A 24769-nucleotide genomic window follows, 5' to 3' on the forward strand; every position below is an offset into this window, starting at 1 on the left:
TACAGAGCAACTTTTTGCATTAATATGAAGCATGAGATCACAGCTGCTCTGAACATGTCTCATCAAAACAGGATTCAGAGTCGAACCTTGAAGGTTGTCTCAAACATATATTTTTATATTTGCATTGCTTCTTACTTGCTATGTCTTAGAGTCAAATCTAGGTTGTTTATTTTGTGTACGGTTGAAATCTACTACACCTCTTGCTACACCCTAATCATTCTCCTCCGTCTCAGACTCTTCATTTAATGTATTTAATCTTTGAACACTCTCCTAACCTTCTCTTAACCTCTTTAAATGATTAAAGTTCATGCTTTCCTCTGTCTCTCCCTCGTTTCCTTTTCTTCTCGTCTTTACATTGATTTCTTACATTCCTCCCCACACCTCTCTCACCCCCACTGCTTCAGTATCATCAATGAAATCATATATACTTCACTCTCCCTTTTCATCTCTCTATTCCACCTCCTGAGCTTTTAATGTCAGAGATGCATTCATCTTGACACAAACTGTTGCCTGGCATGATAAATATTTTATTAGCCATCTCTTTTTTCAAAGGGGAAATACAAAGAGGAAAGGATGGTGAAGATTTCTTCCTAGATTTTTCCTTGGCTCCCTTGTTTTTTTTATAGGGGGCGCTAAAGTCCTCATGCTCATCCTAATCGTATAAAAGATAAATGCTCCAGTGACGACTTTAATAGTCACTTGTTTTATTGGTGAGACTGACTGATTCTAGCAAAATGACTGTAATTAGAAACCACAGATAGCCATTATATTCATAGCAATGTTCTTTCTGTTATGGTGTATAAACTACCATATTATCACTGAAGCATCTTGTAATGATACACCAGACAGGTTAATGTCCTAGCAATGGTGAAGGATAATGATAATGTGGCTCTGGGTGAGAACAGAATCAATAGACAGAGCATTAAGTCAATGTGAGAGCTCTACAATAACCCACTGGACCTGTGGGTGGACAGACACTCACTGTATATTTAGCCATAACTGATGAGTGTATTTCCTGTTTGGTAATGCTCAGTTGGCCTCATGGGTCATATGTGTGTGCAGTTTCTGACACTCCTTGGCAGAGCCGTTGGGTCATGACTGTGGTTCATGCACAAATGGGTCAGACCGAGATACACGCTGGGTGTGAGTTCAGCTGGAAGCAGCAAAAACACAGGATGAGGCTGTCTTTATTAAAGGGATAGTTCACCCAAAAATGAAAATTCTGTCATCAGTTACTCACCCCTCAAGGTGTTCCAAACTCATAAGCCCTTTGTTCATCTTTGTGTACAAAAAGTATTCTCATAGCTTCATAAAATTACGATGGATGTCACAAAGACTATTTTAATGATGTCCTTACCTTTCTGGGCCTTGAACGTGTCAGTTGGTTTGCTGGGTCAGAAAGCTCTTTTTATATCATTAAAATATCTTAATTTGTGTTCTGAAGATGGACAAATGTCTTACAGGTTTGGAACGATATGAGGGTGAGTAATTAATGACAGAATTTCCATTTCTGGTTGAACTTTGGTTTCAGGCTGCCCATAAAGCTGTTGTTTAAGCTATTATTTAATTTGCTCTGTTTAACCATTGTTGGGGTACTCTATAACATGCATAATAAAAACATTAATGTTGCTTGTTAAAAAAAATTGGTTTTGTTTTGTTTACAGTTTAATCATTTTGGGGTACTCTATTAGGTGCTATTAAAGAACCCCATCAATATCACTTGTTATAATGTAGTAACCATAAGATTAATCAGTTAATGTCTTTTTAAATATGTGCTATATGATATTTTGTAGATTAATGGGTTTCTGTTCACATCAGATTTCTCACTTATGGTGGGGACAACAGGTTACTTTTTTAACTTTGAAATAATATCAGATGATTAAACTAAGAACATCATAGTTATACTTGCAATGTATTTTTGATAGAAGAAGAACATGAAATACACCTTTTGAAAGTTTTGGGTCAGTGGTATTTTTCTAAATAAATTAATATTTTAATCAAGCAAGGATGCATTCAGTAAAAGCTTTTACTTTGTAAAAAAAAAAAAGCTTTTCTTTTGAACTTTCTATTCATCAAAGAATCCTAAAAAGGTGTTATGGCTTCCACAGCCGTTTTCAACATTAAAAATGATAAGATTAGCTTTTCTCCTTTTTGTGATAGGGGTTTTTCATCCTCCAAACCCATCTATGTGTCTTCTTGATCTTATAGCAGAAAGCACACTCTGATCCAGAGAGGGTTCATGTGTTTTTCTGAGGCATCAAAGTATCATGGTGCATATTGGAAATTTTGATCTGTCAGATTTCCTTTTACTTCTTTATACTGCCAACATCAATAGTATATTGTTCTGCCTATTTCTTAGAAGGACTCGGCATCTTTTTTTTTTCTTGACTGTTCTTATTATGTGTTGCTTTTTATTTGCTTTTACATGATGAAAAGTTTGGCTTAGACTCACAAAAGAATAAAGCAGATAAGTGAGGGGAGGAAAAATTGTACAATATAAAAAGAGTAAGACTTTGCCTTTGAGTCGCAAATCCAATTATCCAGCGGCCGAGGCCTGAGGTGACCTATCCGGGCGGTGTACTTGTCTTTGTTCTGTTTTTTCATTTTTCATCAAGGCCACAGAGTCTGCAGATTTTATCAGAATTTCTGAAGCGAGGCGTCTTCAGTGCTTTTGTCCAAAAGACTCTTTGCTACACAATGTTGATTTGATCTTCAGTCTACCAATATAAATGACACCCTAATAAACATGACTCATAATACTCCAATATATGAGCATTTGCTGTAATAATTGAAAGTGATAATTAAAAACGGCATGTAAGTTAGGGCTGGAAAATAATTAAATATCAGTATGCATCGCTATATAATTTATTTCAATAACGTTGATATAGTTTTTAAACACATTTCCGATATTTCAATATAGGCTTAACAATGTTTCCCAAACATTGATTTATTTGTGGCGTTTGACTTCATTGAATAAACATAAACACTACATGTTTCAAAATCAAAACAAGTCGCGGGTGTTTTATATTAATGTATCTCTGAATGCATCTCATTTTCATTTTATCTGATAAAGAAACGTTAATGAGTGGAGCTGCTTTGATTACAGCCGTTGGAAATTTTTATTTAGCAGAGATGCTTTAAATTGATCAAAAGTGATGATAAAAACATTTATGTTACAAAAGGTTTATATTTCAAAGAATTTTTGTTCTTCTCAACTTTCTATTCATCAGGAAACCTGAAAAAAAGTCTACTCAGCTGTTTTCAACATATTAAATGATTTTTGAGCAACAAATAAGAATATAGAATGATTTCTGAAGGATCATGTAATCAGAGTAATGATATATAAAAAATATAAAAAAATATAGCTTTGAAATCACAGGAATAAATTACATTTTTAAATATTTCTAAATAAAATAATATATATTTTAAATAGTACAAATACTTCAAAATGTTACTTTTCTTGCTGTATTTTGGATCAAATAAATGCAGGCTTGGTGAGCAGAAGATAATTTTTTTAAAACAATAAAAATCTTACTGTTCAAAAACTTTTGACTGGTAGTATATTAGCCTATAGTTTGAAGTTAAAGATATTAATATTAATTACGTGAGTCAGAGGTGATTATTTGACAGTGATTTCACATTTATTGTATGTATGAAGGCTAAATACAAAAAAAAAAAAAACTTTTTTTTTTCTAAAATATTATATGGTTTTAAATGAGGTGTCATAGACTTGGCAAATTCATTTTTCATGAGATTGTATACACAGACATCTGTTGTGGGCGTTCCTGGCAGTTTTTACGAAGCTTTTTTAAATAGTGTTCATATCGATATCGGAATTATATTGTATCAATAATTATATCGTATCGTAAATGAAGAAATATATTGTGATGTAAATTTTGACCATATCGTCCAGCCCTACTGCAAGTGCCTGTAATCATAACCTTGTGTTATTGCTTCAATTCTTTAGATAATTCAGTCAACATTTTATTTTTTTATTTATTTGAAAAGTACGAACTGACCTAACCAGAGTGAAATATGTCTAGTTATTTCCCCTCACAAGTCTATTTCATGCTTACCTGCCTCCAGTATTTCAGCTCTCTCTGTGGATCCTGTTTGATGATATGCCCAAGAGAAGACATGCAAAGAAGGAAGAATATCTCTTCTTATCTGCCCTTTTCTTTCTGATGCACTCCTCCTCCTCCTCTCCTTTCTTCCTGTACCCTGTTGCTATTCCCGTCCCCTCTATTTGGGTCACTGCACTCATCCATGAGGGTGGGAGACAGATGGGAATTTCCCTCCACTCCTGCCTTCCGTTTTCCCCAGGTCCTCCTTTCCATTGTGTCTCTTCCTGTGTCTCCAAAGGAGACGCTGTAGATTTATATCTGTTGAACATCATAGCCTAAACTACAAGGCCTGTTTGCTGGACATTTTAGGGCTGCAGATATTCTAGTGGTTTTCCAGCGATGTGCTGGTACCCTAACAGTTAATGATCTGAGCTACTACTTGGTTGCTGGTTCAGTCTCATGTAAGATGACCCAGAAACTCAATAGTTCCTGTTAGATCACAGCCCCGCTCTATCAATATTGTGCCCTTGAGCAAGGCACTTAACCACAGGTGCTCCAATGAGACCGTCTGTGAAATTAGTCTGGAGTGAGTCTCATTGGATGAAAGCTATCTGCAAAATGACAAGTAAAAACACCAAATAGTATTTTTAGGGTTAGGTTGTGAAGTCATATTTGAATTCGATTTTATATCTGGATGTGAAAAATTACACCTGCAAAGTAATAATAAGGGCCATATTTGTAGAGTCACTACTGTTAGCTTCTCTAGATTCCTCATCAGCAAAAACAAAAACAAAAAGCAAGGATACAATAAAGCTGCAAGCAGCATTGAAAGGGCACTCGCACCCAGGCTCACTGACCACCTGGTGGCTTTAGGAAAACAGTGCTCGGTGGGCAGTATGCATTTAAAGTGGTAAATATAGGAGGAATATGTCAAAGTCATTTATATGTGCTAAACTTCCTGCTGCAAGCTAGGACTATAACTGAATATTGAAATGTAGATGTCTTCAAGCCAGGACTTTGATTAAAAATATGAAGTTTGTTGCAGATTTAACATGGTATGTTTGAGTTAGTGTAAAACATGACATATCCTCTATGCGCTATGATTATAACTGAATATTGGCCTCTTACCAAATACGTGAAGTCTAGTACAGATTGGAGATTGCATGATTTAGTTAGTGTAAAATAAGTATTTTACTGTTGCCAGCAGGTGGCGCTATGATTATAACAGATTATTGGCCTTTAGATGTGTTCAGGCGAATACGCAAAGTTTGGGAAAGGTTTTACAATGTATGGCAGAGTTACTGACCAAATGTAATGTTGATGTCGTTAAATTACTAGAAGTAGTTTGTTACAGCGTAAAACATGTCACTTCCTGTTGACAATAGGTGGCGCTACGACTATAACTAAATATGGGGATGTAAATCTTTAAAGCATTTAAAAACAGACCAGTGAGTAGAGTTAGATGTTGCGACATTAAACCTTTGATTACCTGACTATCATATATAATAGTGTACCATGATATTACCATGATGTTGTTTAGGTTAGATAAGGACTCAATGCATTAATTAAGTTTTTTGGATGTTGTTGTAAAGAATGACATCTTCCTACATTACCACTCTGTCAGCGGCAGGTAAACAGGTCTGTTCAGCTGGTCTGAAGGACACGGCAGCGGTCAGAATGATGACATAATTTATCTCCTCTGTACAGTATCATATGGCGTGGTAATGTAGGTGCACAGACGCATGGTGTGCATTTAAGAGCAGACCCAGGCACATTACCCTCCCTCCAAAGTCTGGGCTGAAAATCAGCAGTGGACTGTGGGTTTGTGAGGCAGGAGCCTCTGAGGGAACAGTTTGGGAGTGTGTGTGTTGGGAGGTCAAGGACGGTCTCATATGCCCTGCCTCTGGCTGCTCTGGTGTGTACCCTTGTGGCGTTTATTTAAAGAGCTCATCAGCCCCTGTGCACACACACACAAACTCTATACCCAAAGTGTCCTGCCTCCCAGTCTGCCGGATTAATTAATCTCTTTTCCCCTCCTGATCCAGGAGAGCTGTTGAAAAGGGCCTTGCCTCTTGCTGGTGGGCATCAGATGCCAGCACTGAACTATTCATCACTACGACTTCTGGGAGAGAGAGAGAGGGGGGGAGGGAGGGAGGGAGATGAATGGATAGAACAAGAAAAAAAGAAGAAACATGAGAAGTGAGGAGAGGGTGGAGGGGTGAAGGAGGCTCTCTCCCAGCTGGCTGGGGCTATGATTAAAAGTAGGGATGTTTCTATTGTGTAGCTGACAGAAGTCCTCATAATAATGCATGTATTGCTGAGGTGAGCACTCAGGGACGATGGGAAGGATGTAATGAGGGACATGGGGCATTCTGTCGAGGAGAATTCCAGGGGATTTGAGGCGTACAGGGGACAAAACAACCTAGGCTTACTGAAAAAGTGTGCCTGCTTTTTTACACAACTTAAAAATCATATTTATACATACAGTTCACAGTAGTTAACACTAGTGGAAATTACACCATTAACAACATTTGTTCTTTCCAATTATGACTATTGGGCAGATTGACTCCTTGATCAATACTGTTATGTTAGGAGCTCAAAATGATTTTAGTGCATGATTTGTGAAAGAAATAAATTTTGATATTTACATCACTTAGCCAGCTCCATATATATGGCTATTCTGACATAGTAAACTTGCTCAGTAGCTCACCTGGTAAAGACATGCAGAAGCAAGTTGTAATGGAATTTAAATGGGTGTTTCTGCAACTACGGGCACATTTAAGTCCCAGCAGTGAAATTTTAGATTTATGTTAAAATTTGTCATATGATGCTTTATAAAGATATTCAAAGTGTCATTACACACCTTGAATAAAAATATAATTAATGATTAATTTTTATATCAACACAATTTACCTTTTAAAGTGTCACCAAACTTGAAAGAAGCAATGTAAATATTATTCTGCAGAAATGAAAGTTCCATTCGAACCAAAAATAATAAATGTAACAAAAAAAACTAATAATTCTACATTTAAAAGAGTATCAGAGTCCACACTGCACTTTGCAGTTAATCAATTATAGAAACATAAAGCCAATCAGAATTCACCTCACCGTTCAAAGCTTGAGCATTTAAAGCAACAGTCAACAACTGCATCATGGATGTATAGTTAACATTGCAGTTAACTCCACAGTTATTGTTATTGGTGTGAGTTAGTCTTAAAGTACAATAGATTTTGACCAGCTGTCAATATTTTTATACTGTAGTTCATAAACTGAAAAAGAGAAGAATTCCAATAATATCATTCCTCTGTGTTTTCATAGATTTACAATGATAGAAAACATTATAATGGTTCTTATAGTTATCATCCCTGGTGCAAACAGGCCTGTAGTCATTCGATTTATAACCTCTGTCAGCATGTGCTTTGCACCACCACATTTTTTTTCCTTTCAAAGCCGACATTTTCTCTTAAGAAGGATTGGTCTATGAACAAAGGTAGGGGAAATAAGGTAAAAATGGGAGCTATGAGACCTGAAACATAGTGCATGTCTAAGAGAAGAGGATGATGCAAATGAACAGACATAAGAAGAAAGGAATGAAAAGCAATCGTAAGAGCGGGAGAGGGAGGAGCGCGCCTTTCACGTCAGCCTTTGATCAGAGCGGCACCTGATGCAGTGGAGGCTCCGGGGTGCTTCTGCACGAAGCACATCAAGGACAGAGCTAACAAACTTGAGACAAAAAACAAACCAACTAACAGAGACGTCCGTCGTCGAGCAGACAGCGCAGCGGTGGGTGGCACGCCTCTCTTATCTCTTTCCTCTGCACAAACACTCTTGCAGTGACAGCGAAAGCAGAAGATCGGCTCTGAAAAGCTTCAAAGAGTTCAGTTTAAATAGGAAATGTTTACATCGAGAGCTTTTCCTAGAATTTTTCCAAAGGCCCAGCTTCTGGTATCACTGCTGAAAGACCTGCGGATGTTAACTAGATGAACTACATTAGACAGTTATCATGAAGTCTATGCTGGTGGATACACTGCTTCATAAAACTGAAAGATTAGTTTATGAATCAGACTGAATGGTTCTCAAGTCATCGACTCACAACTCTATTTTTGTCATGTTTTCATTGCATGCAAGTTTAAAATTTCAGACCATTTCTCACTATTAAGCTTGTTAGCATGCCTATTTTAACTATTATATAGGCATTATTATTATTATTATGTTTAGTAGTACTTGTAAATCACATTTTCTGCATCCATAATCTAATACTTAAACTTAACAACTACCTTACTAACTATTAATAAACTTAAAATTAGGAGTTTACTGAGGCAAAAGTTGTAGTTAATGGTTTGTTAATAGTGAAAACTGGACAGTGTGACCATAATTTTAATAAAACATAATAATATAGAATAATTTTAATGACATTTAATGCATCCTTTCTAAATAGACATTTCAAGGACCACATAATGACAGAAATGAGTCACATCTAGTCATTATCAGCTAGACCAGCACCAAACCTGCTCTAACCCGTCTATACCTTTCTTAACCAGACTTGCAATTCACAGCCAGCAGAATTTTGTTTTCCTTGTTCTTGGGAGTTACAGAAAGGCATCAGACAGGATGAAGAGGAAATAAGTGTAAAGTCTTCTGCAGCATCTTCTGTAAATAGTCGAGAATCCCAGGGAGAACGTATCATTTATTTGTCGCATGAGGTGAAAATTGTGCTTTGCTTCAGCATAAACCTTGAAAATGTACCATGTTGTTTGGCTAAAGGGATTGTGGAGGAATGACCTTTAAAAAAGATGAACGATACATTTTGAACAGCTGACTGAATCTGTAGGATTAGACATGCTGGTTAATTGATTAAAATACAGAAGAATATGCTGATAATGTGAAGATTGTGGCCAAGGAGGTCTAACATTGTTCCCCCATCTATGCTAAAACACCTCACCGCTAGCAATCTCGCTCTTTAACAGTGAGTTTTAACTCAATGGGAGATCAAATATTAGATCCTGATAGTCACAGCCCGCAGCCTTTTCCAGTGCCGATATCTAGCCAAAAAAAGACGTGGTTTGATCCCAGCTCTTCCACTGAGCTCCTGTAATGTTAATTGAAGTAGAAAAAAGTCAGCCTCTTGATCTACTGCCATACCTGTGAAGAGTCTGTGTGCTTCACATTTAGGTCTGTCAAAGAAGCGTTTACTGATATGAATCTCACCTGCCTGGACATCATTACCCAGTGCTGCTCCACAGAGCAGAACTGACGTCTGGCCTGGCTGATGGTCGGACTCCCGCTGCGCTGGGTGAGTGAGCGGTGAATCAGAGCTGATATAGCAACATTGATCCATAGATCTGAGCACAGCGTCCTGAGACAAAACCAGGCACAAGCTGCTCCATATATCTAACCTTTAGCATGAGGCAGTTTTAGAGTTTGCTGAAGCGATCATATTTCAGTTGATCTATCTGCAGTTTAGAGATTAATGGATGCCTCAGAAAGAAATCTGATTAGATGGTGGAAAGCGGTGGGAATTGATTGCCACATGTGTTTGCGGTGTCTCTTGAAGCCGTGCCAAAGCCGAGCGGTGGGGGTGTGAGCTGCACACACAGCAGAGGAAGTTTCCAAACCAGTCATTTAGACTATTGTGTTGCTTTTCCAGTTGCTCGCGACTGCGGGGGGGCCCTCACGGCGTTCAATCACGATCACGGAAACAGCGTATTAGCTGCTCGAATGTTGATTATTGATTCATGTGCACAGCGAACCGAAAACAAGACACATGCTGACTGACATGACGGAGTGGTGGTGTAAAGATGCCTCAGGAGCCTTTGTCAGTCCAACTGCTTTACTTTGATGTGAAGGAGCTTGGAGCTTCATTCTGGAGTAATAGAATCAGTTCCCTTTCATTTTTGTCCCTCATTGTTTGGTTAAAATCTTCAAAGGTACACCTGCTGCAGCTCACCAGATTTACACTTTCTAAATGACTGGAACTGCACGCATGCAATATTTTTATTGCATTTTTTTTTTGTATATAGATAGAAAAGGGAATTTAATTGTATTGCCTTAATCTCTTTCTTTTTTTCCTTGAAGCACCAACTGGTGCTCTTTGGAGACATCATTAGTGATTTTTTTTGTTCCTAAAAAAGCCTAAATATATTCCTGAATGCATATTTAGGGTCAAAGCACCTATTTTTTCGCTTTCTTCTTCTTCCTCCTTTTCTTCTTCTTCTTCTGCTTCTGCTTTTCTGCCTCTGCCTCTGCTTCTTCTGCTTCTGCTTTCTTCGTTCTGGTATTCTATGGCAGCACATTGAGCCACTTGTGGGAATATTATGAAATATGGCATATTTAACTCAAACACTCTAGCACCACCAATAGATTAAATTTGCACTCTTATTTCTGCTATTAACTTTTCAACTGTAAGATCTAGAAGCAAAATTCTTCTTCCAATTTTTTTCCCTATTTTTCCTTTGATTCTGAGTTGAATGCATACCAAAATTTAAATTTCTACGGTCCAAGTATTTTTCGCAATTTTGAATTTTGCAGTTTGTGATTTTCAGACAATACTGGCAAAAAGTTTCAAAAAGAAAAAGAAATCGAGATTTCCAACAGACCAAACCATTCTCGTCAAGTGCCGACCAAACTTGATACATGTTTTACCAAGCATAACCTGAGGACACAGAAGTAGTTTTGGCACAGCACCACCTACTGGTCAACAGATTAAAAAAAATACAGACCAGTTTGGCCAAAAATCAGAAATGGTCTTGCTTGATTCGGAACAGAATACCGAATCGAAAGATGCCCAATATTCTTCAACACAATGTCTTTAAATACATTTCCTTAGCTCTTCATTTGACCTCTGTTGTGCTTGGCCCACAATTGCTGCTTGCAGCTATATTTATATTTATATATATCCATATATATCAACATTAGACAGCTGTAACATGAATTATTGAACCCTGATACAAATGCCTGTGTATGACGTCAACATTTGTGGGCGGGACCCATCTCTTGCCTCACAGGCCTAAGGGTGCTTTCACACCTGCAGATCGATTTCTTTGTTCCGAAACAGGGTTCACTTTCACACGGCAAAGTTTCTAAACGGACCAAAATTGTTAATGCACGTCAAACTGTCAAAGTTACATGGTTTATTTTATGGAATTCCGCTCATTGCTGTCATCCTTCAGGATGAAACAACAGCATCTTTGAGGGCTGATTGTTATTATTTTAGTTTTTTTTTTTTTTGTAGCTGTTGTTATATTAATTTAACCGATTTGACCAATTGTTTTGGTGCTGATCCGAATCCGAGTGCAGTTGTCGTGTTCACATATGCCCAAATGAAACCGAGCTAAGGGGGCACCTTAAGATATGTAGTATGTCACTGTTTACTTGAGATTGAATCAATCTGTACAAAAACTAATAGAATTCTCAAGAGTGTATTATACCACATCAAACATCTTTAATATGGAGATTATAGGGATAACAGTTCAATTTATTGTCCATCAGAGACTGATAATCTGTAAGTCAGTTGAAGGTATTATAATTCATTCCTGTGTAAAAAGTTCAGACTGAGAGATTCATCTGAGGGCGTCTGGTACTCCTTTTAACACATTTAAAGTACAGATGACCCCAAAGTGTCTCTCCAGTCTCTGTGCACCGCTCACTTACTCACTCTCACCATCTATCACTCCCTCGCTCACACTTGCATCTGGAACAAGAACTTCAAACCACATCCCTATCCCCTCGCTGCTCCGCTTTAAAATTCAACTCCTCACTCGTCTATCCGCTTTAAAACCTCACTTCAAAAAGGAGCGACTTTTTCCCCTTCATTATCAGTGAAGTACTCTTATTAGGGTTCATATTTAATATGCATTCAGCGGCTAATATTTGTGTCAATTTCTGAATCAGACTGTGTAGGCATTGAACAGGGAGAATAATTGGACTGCAGGAGTGATGTTTAGCAGGAAGAAGGATGGGGAAGAGTATGGGAGAGGTGTGGAGTGACAGTGCTCTGTTTATTATGAGCCACAGGTCATGTGTGAAAAGACGTTGCAGCGTGTTGAAACGCAATCTTGTTTATGAGCGGATGCCTGTTCCAGCATGTTATTGCTTCTTGCATTCTTTGTATTCATATATCATCCTTTGAGTTTTACTTTATTGGACATGTGGAATGCTCTGTAACAGAGGGACAAGCAACTGAGCGACGTGCGGTGTACGGTGTGTGTGTTTCATTCAGAGCTCTCAAATGGTTTTGTGTTGGAGTGTAGACCATTAACAGTGTCCCTCATGTGTTGTTAAACTGAAAGATCTATGTGTTTGTAACTCCAAGGTCTTGAGGAACTTAAGCTGCAAGGTATCGTCACAGTGAATATCACCACGATTTTAACGTGGCCGTGTTTCATGTGCTTGGTTTGCTGCCATCACTTGACTTCAGCAGCCTTTGATAGGAGCTTCAAAGCTCAGGCTGTGAGCGTCTCTATCCACGTGAACTGGCACGTTCTTGTCTGTCGTCAGATCTGAGATTTTCATAATAACTTTTTTATTTATTATAAAATATAAGTGATTATTTTTAGTATTTAAAAATAGTATTTAAAAAAAAATTACTATTTTGATTTTGTTAAAATATGGCTCCTCATTTTTTATGGGTTTGATGCTTTTATGCCTGAAAGAGTGAAACATAACTTGTATATTTCCGCCATATTTATAATCTTCACCGGCTCACAGTGAGATTCTGAGATCCAGAAATCAATGCAGTCCATACCGAGACTTAGATTAAGTGGCGCCAGGTTGTTGTGTAAAGCAAAAATTTGTGTGTGTGGACCAATGGGATTAGCCGTCTACTGTTAAAGATCTTAGCAGCTGCAGTCCAGCGCAGAGGTTGTGGTTTTTTCCCTCTGGAGCCTGGACTCAACTTTGCCCCCTTGTAAAGTCACAGAACAAAAAAATCAATGTGATCCATTCAAAAAATGAAGTCACTGCGGTCACTCTGTCTGTGTTCCTGGTGCCAAATGCTACTGACCCTTTTATAAAAATGTAATAAACAATGTGGACTTATGCTAAAAATGGATTTATGAGTGAGAAATGAAGTTGATATCACATGCATGTGCACATGCTACATTATATGGCCCACTTTGAATCTCTCATAATAAGATCTAGGAGCAAAGAAGGAGAGCAGTTCCTGTTCTTTGGTTAGTCATTCCCAGAAGTGCATTTGTCAATGAATTAGAGAGTTCTCTCAGGCAATGGAGATGAGTGAGGAGTGGAAAGAGAAGCAGTGGAGAGTGAGTGTGTTGGTAACCCAATGCCGTCCAGCCCATGGCCGGAGTGATACTATCGGGACCTTACCAGAAATCCTTCTCCTCCCTTACGGGAAATATTATCCTCCTCTTACCACTCCACCATTGCACTTTTACAGCTTCCCGCATGCTACTTCATAACCCCCTGGCATCTTGACCACCCATTTGAAACCTCTTCGCAGGTGTGGCGCTCCGGTTATGCAGGCACTCTGAATTATCATACGCTCCCTCATCCTTCGTATGGCAAACAAACTCTGGCCTAATCAATGGAGCCATTCTGAATGCACATAACTTACGGCTGATGTATGAAGAGCGCCTCACGTCTGGCAGATAGAGACTTTATTAGCGTTGATGGTTCCAGGCTCCGTGGCGGTCTGGTGAGGGAGGGGCCAGGTGGCACTGCTTTCCCCCCATCACTCTCCCCGGCGGCTAGAGGTGACACTCCATCAGGGAAATTGATTGGGCTCGTTGCATGGCTAATTTATTGATGATCTGTGCCTGGCGGGGATAATGAGTGTATGGGCCTCTGATGGATGTCCGAGTGGAGCTTCTGAGCTGCTTGAATTACCGCAGCGGCCCTGCATATGTCAGAACACGCAACTGGGTTAGAGCGAGCACTCACTGGATTGATGTATTGATTAAAGCCTAATCTAAATTAATACTCTTCTATAAATGTTCACCTTTCAAACTAACTGCTTTGATAGCTGTAGGGCCTGCAGAAAGTGGAGCAGGAGCAGTGCAGTTCTGCTTCCTGTCGGAAGATACAAACGGAGTAAAGGAATGATTTGGGTTGCATCCATCTATATCTGTCTGTCTGTCTGTCTCTCTGTCTGACTGTCTGTCTGTCTGTCTCTCTGTCTGTCTGTCTGTCTGTCTGTCTGTCTGTCTGTCTCTCTGTCTCTCTGTCTGTCTATCTATCTATCTATCTATCTATCTATCTATCTATCCATCTGTCTCTCTGTGTCTGTTTGTCTGTCTTTCCATCTATCTGTCCATCTATTTGACAGGCTGTCTGTCTGTCTGTCTGTCTGTCTGTCTGTCTGTCTGTATCTGTCTGTCTGTCTGTCTTTCTGTCCTTCTGTCTGTCTGTCCATCCATCTGTCTGTCCTTCTATCTGTCTGTCCGTCCATCTGTCTGTCTGTCCGTCCGTCTGTCTGTCTGTCCATCTGTCTGTCTGTCTGTCCGTCCGTCTGTCTGTCCGTATGCCTGTCTGTCCTTCTGTCCATCCCTTTGTCTTTCCATCTGTCTGTCCGTCCATCTGTCTGTCCGTCTGTCCTTCCATCTGTCCATCTGTCTGTCCATCCGTCTGTCTGTTCATCTGTCTGTTTCTCTATGTGTCTGTTTATCTGTCCATCTATTTGACGAGCTGCCTGTCTGTCTGTCTGTCTGTCTGTATCTGTCTGTCTGTCTGTCTGTATCTGTCTGTCTGTCCATCTATCTGTCTGTCTGTCTCTCTATGTCAGTCTGTTTATCTGTCAATCTATTTGTCTGGCACGCTCTTTGTCTGTCTGTCCATCCAGTCCGGTTGGTTCTGAAAAAATTTTTTTTTTATTACAGTAAAGATCAGAGAGCACCACTGTAGACCACTTCATGTTAACATCAACAGTTTGGGCCAGGAATCAGAGACTACATTGATTTTTTTTAGAAATCTCATTTAAATTTTTAGTTGTAGTTTTTTTTTATGATATAGAATAATGAAATAATAAGAAAATAATAATTCTACTCTACAACACTTCTTGGTTGATAATCAAATAACATTTGTGACACTGACCCTATTGTATTCAAAACACTAAATATTATTTTTGGTCATTCTTGCAAATGAAAATATGAAATTCCATTCCTCTAAAGTGCACAAAAGGAAGTGAGAAAAAGGGAACTGAAGCCCATTATTGTAAAGGGTCATGAGGTGCGGGTCACGTGGTCATTGTTTTGGAATGTCTCACAGACCTTGAAAACACCTTGTGCTTGGTCTTGGTTTGGTCTAGGAGAAGCACAATAATGCCTTTTTATAATACTACCTTCACATACCCTTCAACACACACAGACCAAACTACCATAACAAACATAATCAAACATATTTATTAGAGTTAAACAAGCTTAACATACAAAGCTTTTGCAGTTACTGAGTTTGCAGCATGTTTGTTTGATTTGTGTATTATCAAATGGCTTTTAGTAACTAGTGTTTAAGATACTTGCCAGCATATAAATCATATATAGTGACTTAAATGTAATATCATACATATTTATGAGTTTCTTAATTACTTTGCACTCATAAGTTTGGCCTCCTGCAATGTCATAGCTCACCCTGCCCTCCCTGATGCATACTCATATGCTGTGACTGAATGGTTTTGGCTTGCGTTCATCTGTCTGTTGGATCATAAATATAGCACCATCAGAGCTCCTTGGTTACACATCCATTGGCATTAATGATAAATCACCTGAGTACTTGGAAATCAGATACCTGTGAAACATCCTAGAGCAGAGTAACTCTTATCTAAACTCTTAACCATGATTGAAGAGGTACTTAGTTTGTGAGCTGAAAGGATATATCACTTTCCTCTTTACAACACAGAACAGACGTGATGTATATGTCAAATTTAAAAACAGCTTCATCCTTTATCAGTGCCATGTATGTTTGGCAATATTGCTTTCCCTTAAAAAGCAGGACACAAGCAACTGGATATTCTGTTAAAGTCTCGACCAAAAGTGAGTTTTACAGAAACTGATCAAATTATTATGGTAGTTATCAGCACATTTTAAGTACATAGCAGATTTTATTAGCTCAGTCATATTCAAGCATTGAATTAAACGATGGAACCACTTGAAGTTTTAACCTTGATAAGAAACTCCTTGTCAGATGGCTTTCTCATCCAGTGGTGATTTTCTGTCTGGCTACTATTGGTCCATTCTTCTAAACACAACCACCATATTCACAATTGCTCTGTTTTTTGTAAGACATTTATGCTCACCCCATTAGTGGACACCTGATACCAGACTCACCCATGGACCTGAAGCCCAGATCAGACATAGGAAACAAGAGCAGACTGAATTCAACAGTGATCTGTATGACCCCTCTGCTCAAATACAGCATTGCATTAAAAGAGCAAGCCACTCTCTCCCACTGTTAAAGCCCACTATGGCTTTGTAAGTGATACAGCGGCTTTTGTCTGCCTTACACAAGGCTTTCAGAGAGATTGATGAAGAAGAGAGGAAAGAAGCAGAGCTCTCTCTCTCGTTCTCCATCTTTTGTTCTTGGTGGCTTGGGAGGAGACACCTCAAGACATTAGTAACACAGAGCTGCAGGATATAGTCTTTGTGTATGCATGATTAAAAGCGAATTTGTGTGACTATGCATTTTAATGGCTTTCGTTATGTTGTTTGAGGTTGGCAGTCATATAGATCAGTTAGAAACTGAGAGTTAATCTTGCAATGTTGGTTTGGAGATCTGTTACGAAAACTAAATTGAGGCCTTGCTCTGGGTTTCTAAGCCTAAACTCTTAGGGCCCTATTTTAACGATCTAAGCGCAAAGTGTAAAGCATGTTCAAATCCACTTTTGCTATTTTAACGACGGAAAAACGGTTGGTGCGCCCGGGCACATGGTCTAAACGCCTATTCTCTTAATGAGTAATGGGTGTTTTTTGGGCGTAATGTGCAATAAACCAATCAGAGTCTCATCTTCCATTCCTTTTAAGAGCCAATTGCGCTCGTGCCATGACGGATTTTTCTATTTACACGGCAGAAAGACAGAACGCATCTCCGAGATGAAACGAAGCTACTCGTGTCCAAGCAAATATATACATGCGATGACTATCCATTATATCCATTATGAAATGTAGGCATATATATATGTGTAAATATATATATATATACATAATTAATTAGCCTACAAAAATTATTATGCATTCCATTCCTTTAATTTTTTATATTTGGAAAATTAAAGTTTGTGTGCTGCTGTGCATCCCTGTGTTTAATAAGCAGCATGTACGTGCGTTTTTTTTATTATAATGAAAGTCCGTTTCTCACTGGCTCTGAATACACATACAGACAAATCATGGGAGGGGATGCTCCCAATCAAATTATTTAGGTTAAGCATCAACATTCACTGTTATTTTTAACATAAAAGAATGCAAGGAGCTTATAATAACGACTTCATAAATGGGAAATAGAAAGTTTCTGATAGCATGTGAAGGCAGTAGAGAAGCACTTGCTCAGCTTAGTAGAGTGCATTGTTTTGTTAACTTTGTGGTTTATTATTACGTCATATGGGACGTGGTAACACACCCTCTCACAGTATATTTTACTTTACAGGTCTATCGCTTTTGCCGCTCAGAAATATTCACGCAATCATGCAGCACATATCAGAAGATTTGCACTCCAGCATGGTTAACGCTCACACTCACTGATCTATATATAACTGGACCGCACTCTTGCTCACCTCTTAACAACCGAGACAGGGACAGTAAAACGGAGCGATCACACTAGTCAAATGAACCAGGCTTTGGGGTTAAGATTACCTAGTTTAAGCGGGCCCTAATTATTCTCTCGCATCCTGCACACATGAGTCTGAACCCCCACATCAAGTGTTGTCCCACGCTGCACTGCGATGGGTCCTGCAATCATGCAGGTCTCTACTCAGAAGATGCCTGTTATAATGTTATGATTGAGGCTCTGGACTCTGAGCATAACTTCTTTTTCTATAACAAAAATATTATCTATTAAAACATTAATGTCCTGGCAGTGACAAATAGCTTGTTTTATATTTAATTTAAATACATTAATGTTATAAGTTAAGATTTACAATAAATATTTTAACTGCTGCTATGTAAAAGGAATAATGCTGTTAAAAAGCACCTTATTTGTTTAAAGTGTTTGCAAACCAAATGTTATTGCACTTTTGTTCATATACTGTAGCAGTACTTTTTAATGAAAAAAGTGCACAATACAGTACTTTTGAATGCATTATTAGTTTTGTGCATAACAATGCGATTACAATTTGTATTTTTATATGTATAAATATATATATTACATACACACACACACACTGTATATATGATTTTTGCCACAGTCATGCTGTTCAGGAAAATGAACTTCCTGCTTTTTAAAAAAAAACAAGTCTTGGAACCAGGTTTTGGTCTAGATCTTGGTTTTGAGAGATCTGTTTTTAGATTGGGTCCAGATCTGTTTCTTAACTCCTACTCTGATAGACTACTTTTTAAGCTCATGTCATTGCGATTTCTCTTTACATTTTGTCTATGTTTGTTCATAAATATGAACGCTGTTGTCTGTCATATGATGAGTGTATAGGCATGAGTTATTTATGCTGGTGCTTTTGCAAACAGCATGAGCTGGTGTGCTGTGATGAATGTGTCTGCATATGAATGTGACACTCTGTATGTGTGTCTGTTGTTATTCTTTAACATTTGAGAGTGTCCTGTTTGGCATTCAGTGCGTCTGAGAGCTCGTTGATCACAGAGAGCACTGTGTATGCGTCTGTTCGGCGGGTAAACTCACAGTGAGTCACAGACTTACCCGCTTCTGTCCCCAGAGCAAGCACACACAGCCGAGACGCTGCGTTACTGCTAACATCAGCACAGAGCACTAGGCACTGTCTCCCTAAACACCACATTACTCACCCTGCTATGGTAAATCTCAGCAAAACACACCCCAGCATCATTCACTGACTGTGTATGTCTGTGCTGGCTGATTTCTAAGCCGCTTTGCTGTTGTTTGTCTCAAAATGGCATACGACTTCTGCAGTATGCAGTATGTATACTGCGCACAGTATGTAAATATGTTCCTGTAGGCTGTTGAATACCAGGGTGAGCTGCTGTATTTGGCAAAACTTGCAGTGTGCAAGCAGAGCGCACAGCGTGAGATGCTGTATCCTACAATGCAATACGCTCCACTTGCCCTTCTATTTCCAGTGTGACAAATGAACTCGAGGCAATATTAACTGAGATATTTAACCTCTGTCTTGACTCATCATTTTATTAGACTGCCAAAAGGTTTCATTCTTTACATAAAATGGGATTAAAATGCGAAATAAACATTTGTTACTGAGATTAATATGACTGGATTCCACTCAGTCTTGAGCTCATATAATAGTTTGAAATGTTTATTTGTTAGGTACTATACTTTCATTTACTTTTATTTAGCAAGGATGCATTAAATTGATTAAAAGTGACAGTAAAGTCATTTATTCTGTTATTTCGATTTCAAATAAATTCTGTTCTTTTGAACTTTATATTTATTAAAGCATTCTAAACAAAAGTATGGTAGTTTCCATATATATTTTACACTGATATGAATATGAATAAGAAGAAGGATCATGTGATCCTATTCTTGCATCTCAGAAATAAATTACATATATATTCAAAGAGAAAACAAGAAGTTATTTGAAATTGTAATAATGTTTCAATATTATGAGTTCACTGTTTTTTTCATTAAATAAATGCAACTTGGATAAGGATAAAATACTTTTTCCTCTGTAACCAATTCCAAATTTTTGATGGATAATTAATAATATTTATAGTGCACAATAAACTTAGTACTATTCTGCAACATGAGGCCATAAAGTTAATTGTAGAGTCCAGTTATCATCAAAAAAGTAAAAGCTTTTTTTTTTCAGTCACACTTTAGTTTGGGGACCAATTTTTACTGTTAACTGACTATTAACTATGACCTCAAACTCTTGATTTACTACTTATTAATAGTTAGTAAGGTAATTGTTAAGTTTAGGTATGGCACAGGATTAAAGGAAATAAAATACTGTCATGAAGAATAAGGTATTTATATGTGTTCTTTAAGTACTAATAAACTATATACCAATATGCTTGATATGTGCATGCTTATAAGCAACTATTTAATATTGGGATTGGTCCCTTATTTTACGTAAAGTTAGAAAAAGCCTTTGGAAAAATGGTCCAGTCCGAGTTATAAGGTGATCTGCAAACAGAACATCATGCATACTGCATACTGCAGATATCGTGTGATTAAATATGAGTATGTAGTACGTTATTCCGATCATAGCCACTGCGAGTGAGTTTCCGGGTTGTCTAAAAGCACCTTGAGAGTTTTAACTGCTCTGTGATATAGTGCTAAGTGATTTCTATCTCATCTCAATCAGTGCGATCCATAAACTCCTCCAGCGTGTTGTGCTGATGTAATATCCTGTGCCCCTGCGAGCCGGACTCCCTGGGAGAGATGGATGAAGCTCTTCACGTACCTGGCTGTGAACAGTCTGCTCGGCAGCATGCTTATATCAAGGCTCTGCAGACTCCCCACCTCTCAATCACCTTCACCCCTGTCTGGATGACGAACCCAAGGCCCTTCTCTCCTCTCCTTCACTCATATTTCTTTTCTCTGTCATTCTTACTCTCTTTCTGTAGCCTTCATTTTTCCTCTCCACATGCTCCCAAATCCCCTTAGCCTCCCGACTCTGGTCTCCTCGGGAGTCTGGGTGGGTTCGGTAGCAATCCCTCTTTGCCTGTGTGCTGATAAGGCTTCCCTGAGAGCTTTCAGATGTCTCTGATTATGTCTCGTCGCTTTGTGCTGTTTTCTGAACATCTCAGCATCTCTCTCCCAGCATCCAGCACGGATGAATCGAGCAGCTTTTATAGCTATAAGGATCTTGAAAAGCACCCTTGTTGTTTTAAAAGGACATCGTGGTTTTCAATCTAGAGGGGAAGCTTTAACTCTATCTTCCTTTTTTCTCACTGTTTATCGTCTTTCAGGGATTAGGATTGTCTGTGCATCTGTGAGGAAGAGATTCTGTGGATTCTTGCGTATCCGAGGTTTTTTTCTTTTCATTTTTTTGTAACATTTTAAGAGTGTCAATGAATAGATTTGGTGTCTCAGTTCAGGGGTGTCTAAATGTGTTCCTGGAGGCACTTTCCTGCAGAGTTCAGCTTCAGTCTGCTCCAGCACACCTGCTTGATGTTCCTAGTAATCATTAAAAAGCATGATTAGCTGCTTCTGGTTAGAGTTGAACTATCCATTTATTAAATTCACAGTAAGAGCTTAGTATCTAACTTAGTCTGTACTTAGGTCAGTTGCACCTATAGTTTTTAAGGCAGAACTTAGCTATGAGATCATAAGCTAATATTATGCGTAGTTGCCTAATATGAAGTTTACTGTCAACCTATTGCTCACTAAGGCTGCATTTATTACATTTTTAATACAATAATATTTTGAAATATTCAAATAGAAAGTTCAAAGCTGTTGTGTGTTTTGTTATTAACATACTGTAACTTTCAACTTCTCTTTGAAATATGAATTATATTATAGTATAAATAGTATATTTAGAAATTTATTCAATGTATATTTTCCAGTCAAACTGGAAATGTAGACATTTACTTATTTTACTTGGCATTATAGACACAGGAAAATGTGTATTTTAGACCAATTTCATGCTTGAGAGCCACTAAGAAATCATTTATTCATACGAAGTTCTCTTTCTTAAAATGTAAACGAGCGTAAATGTCAAAATCATTGTAAATGTCTAAAGGATCGAAGTCTCTGACACAAAACACAATATCATTGATATAATCCAGTTGTCTGCCATTTTGCTCCGACCCTTATTTTCTGGTCTGTGGCTTTTGCAAACATTTCATTTATACTTTTTCAACTAAACTTTATGGTGCAAAAACAATTGCCGCTGGAGCAGTACCCTTTCAAAAGTTACATTTTAACCTCTAAAGGCTGCATATTAATACCTTATAGGTATATATTAGTGTACATATTAGAACCTACAGTAATTGGTACATATTAGTATGTTTTGAAAGGGTACAGACCCAGTGACAGTTTTTGTACCATTTTTATAAGAATTAGTGGACAGCCCTATAGACTCTGCCATCACTCTTCCATTCATCTCTTTGTTTCTCTTATATTTCAGAGGCTTTTGACATGGTCCTCCGTCTTGGACGTAATTCCACTCTGACGCTGTTACGGGAGTTTCCCGGTTTGGGGGCGGGAGCAAGCGGAGCAGTCACACAGTTATTCCTAGAAATGTCCCTCTACATCCTGGGCTCCGATGCTAATGTAAACGACATGGTCTCTAGCTTCTTCTCTCACCTGTTTCCTTTCACCTACCGGCGTCTGCTTGGAAACGGGGCGGTGACGGGCATCTCGGATGAATGCCTCCGTGGGGCCTGGAGGGGAAGCTCTGCGTTCGGGTCCTTTCCCAAGATGATGATGACCCGGCTGTCTCGCTCGCTCCTGGCCACTCGGGTCTTCCTGCAAGCGCTGAACCTGGGCATCGAAGTGGTCAACACCACCCAGCACCTGCGTGCGGGCAGGGACTGTGGGCGCTCGCTGCTGAAGCTCTGGTACTGTCCGCACTGTCAAGGCCTGCTGGAGGCCCGGCCGTGTCGCCCACTGTGTGTCAGCACCATGGGGGTGTGTCTGGGGGGAGCGGCGGAGGTGCAGCCTCATTGGAGGTCATACGTGGAGGGACTGGGGTCACTCGCCGCTGCCATGAAGGGGGAGCAGGACATCGAGGCCGTGGTGCTCAGACTGCACGTCATCATCAGCCAGGCTCTCAAACAAGCCGTGGCGGCCAAAAGCAAAGTCAGCGCACAGGTGAGTGATACTTGGTCTCAGAAACGGCGTGAGAATTTGAGCGCTGTAGGCGATTCCAGACATTTTGCCAACTTCAGCCGTTTTGCTAACACCCTCGTTCCAAAACCTCAACCTCCAAAGACATGTCAGCAAACCCAGTGTCAGCGGACCAGAACGAGTGAAATGGTTCAGAGGGAAAGAGAGTTACTGATTGACTGTTAATAGAGCCTAGGGCTATAAAAATCTAAAAAGCTATAAAAATTTTCAGGACACCTCTTTCAGTATAGTTATATATAGTTATATATTTACATGCCTAAATATAGTCAAGCTCTTCATCTGACTGTATAACATCACACAATTCAAATTCTACTGAAGGTTTCAGAATCCTGATTTTAGTACTTTTAAGGAATTAATATTTCAATATTTTAAATAAGTAAATTTAGAACAATTATTGCTTTACAAAGAGTTTTAATGACTTTTCACTCTTTTTAGTCACAGTTTAAATGCAATCCTATAATTGTCCTTTAGTTGACTATGTATTACTAACTAAAAACCTGGTAACATTTTTAATTTACTCATATTTCTGAAAAGAAAAACACTGACAATAATAACTATTAATTCATTAAACTAATAATTTATTTTTAATAATGCCATTTATTGTGGTACTCCAAATAAAAATAAAATTGGTTGGTGATCTTAGAATACATACATTGTTATTTTTCATAACTTTTTAAAACTGCTTTCAAAAACTACAGAGCTCAGTAAGGGTAATGGGAAGATTTACATGGGAGTGAAGATCAGGTTTCAATATTCTTGAATTTAATTGTACAAATTGCTGTAAAAAAAAAAAAAAAGCAAAACTGGTGAAGAAGATGAAAAGAAGAACTGTTATTTTATTTCCCCAAACAAACGTTTTGCAACTTAATCTGCATCATATAAAGCGGTCCATAAATAAAGATGACTTGACTTAATGGAAAGTTTCTGGGGCAAGCAATACTTTGGCAATAGAAAATTTTGAGAGGGAATGCAAAAGCTTTGAGATATGATTTATGTAATTTCACCAACCACAATGTCTTAATAGTGACTGCAATACTACAAATGAATCAGAGAAGGTTCGACACAGGATTGGTGTTTATACATGGAAGAGTATTCAATTCTCTCCCCTTTTTCCTTCTGTAACCATTTCAAAAGGTTCATCTTGCGTAAGATCACTCTAAAACATTTACTCAGGAACCGCACGTTAACCGTACGTTAGCGAGATCAGGAGGACAAGTGCTCATGAAATATTGAACATGAACAATGGTGGAGCTTGTTCTGCTTTTGCAAGACGGGGACGGCGTGTTGAGCTTTCCACTTTAACATTGAGTTTCCATTCGGCGCGAGACACTTACACACACGCTTACCGCACCGCAATGCGCTCACATTATTCATCAAAGCTTCATCTCCACTTATCCCCTCCTCCGCAGTGTGTAAAATACTCCACCTTAGGTTTATGCCGGCTCGGCGTGGGTGTGTGTGAGTGTGTGTGTGTTTGTAACTGTGGTTGTGTTTGGTTCACACAGTATTTGTGGAGATCAGAGGGGCCTTTGATAAGAGGAATACCAACATGTTATTTATTCCTAAAGGGGTAATCGAGCTGCTTGATGGGGCTCCTGTGAAGTTTTAACAGCAGGGTCCTGGAGGAACTATTACCTCTTATACTTTCGCCATGTAACCTCACATTAAAGCACTACAGTGTGATGCACATGTAAAAATAACCTCACTACACACTACCATAAGCTGTTAATATATCAATCACACAGAATGAGAATATTTCCACATCTTAATGTCCACATATTTCCTGCACATGTCTCTGTCTGTATCTGCGC

The 24769-nt window shown here is 38.6% G+C and overlaps 1 protein-coding gene across 1 annotated transcript in view; it reads left to right on the forward strand.

Moving 5' to 3' along the window:
* The window catches only part of LOC113113317 (glypican-3-like), a 117628-nt gene that overhangs the window by 33727 nt on the left and 59132 nt on the right, over positions 1 to 24769 (forward strand). Inside the window, exon 3 of the mRNA XM_026279436.1 lies at positions 22237 to 22922. Coding sequence (XP_026135221.1) covers positions 22237 to 22922 — 686 coding nt within the window. The remainder of the gene's footprint in view (positions 1 to 22236; positions 22923 to 24769) is intronic.

The sequence above is a fragment of the Carassius auratus genome, chromosome 14 (assembly GCF_003368295.1).
Source record: "Carassius auratus strain Wakin chromosome 14, ASM336829v1, whole genome shotgun sequence".
Taxonomy (NCBI): Eukaryota; Metazoa; Chordata; class Actinopteri; order Cypriniformes; family Cyprinidae; genus Carassius; species Carassius auratus.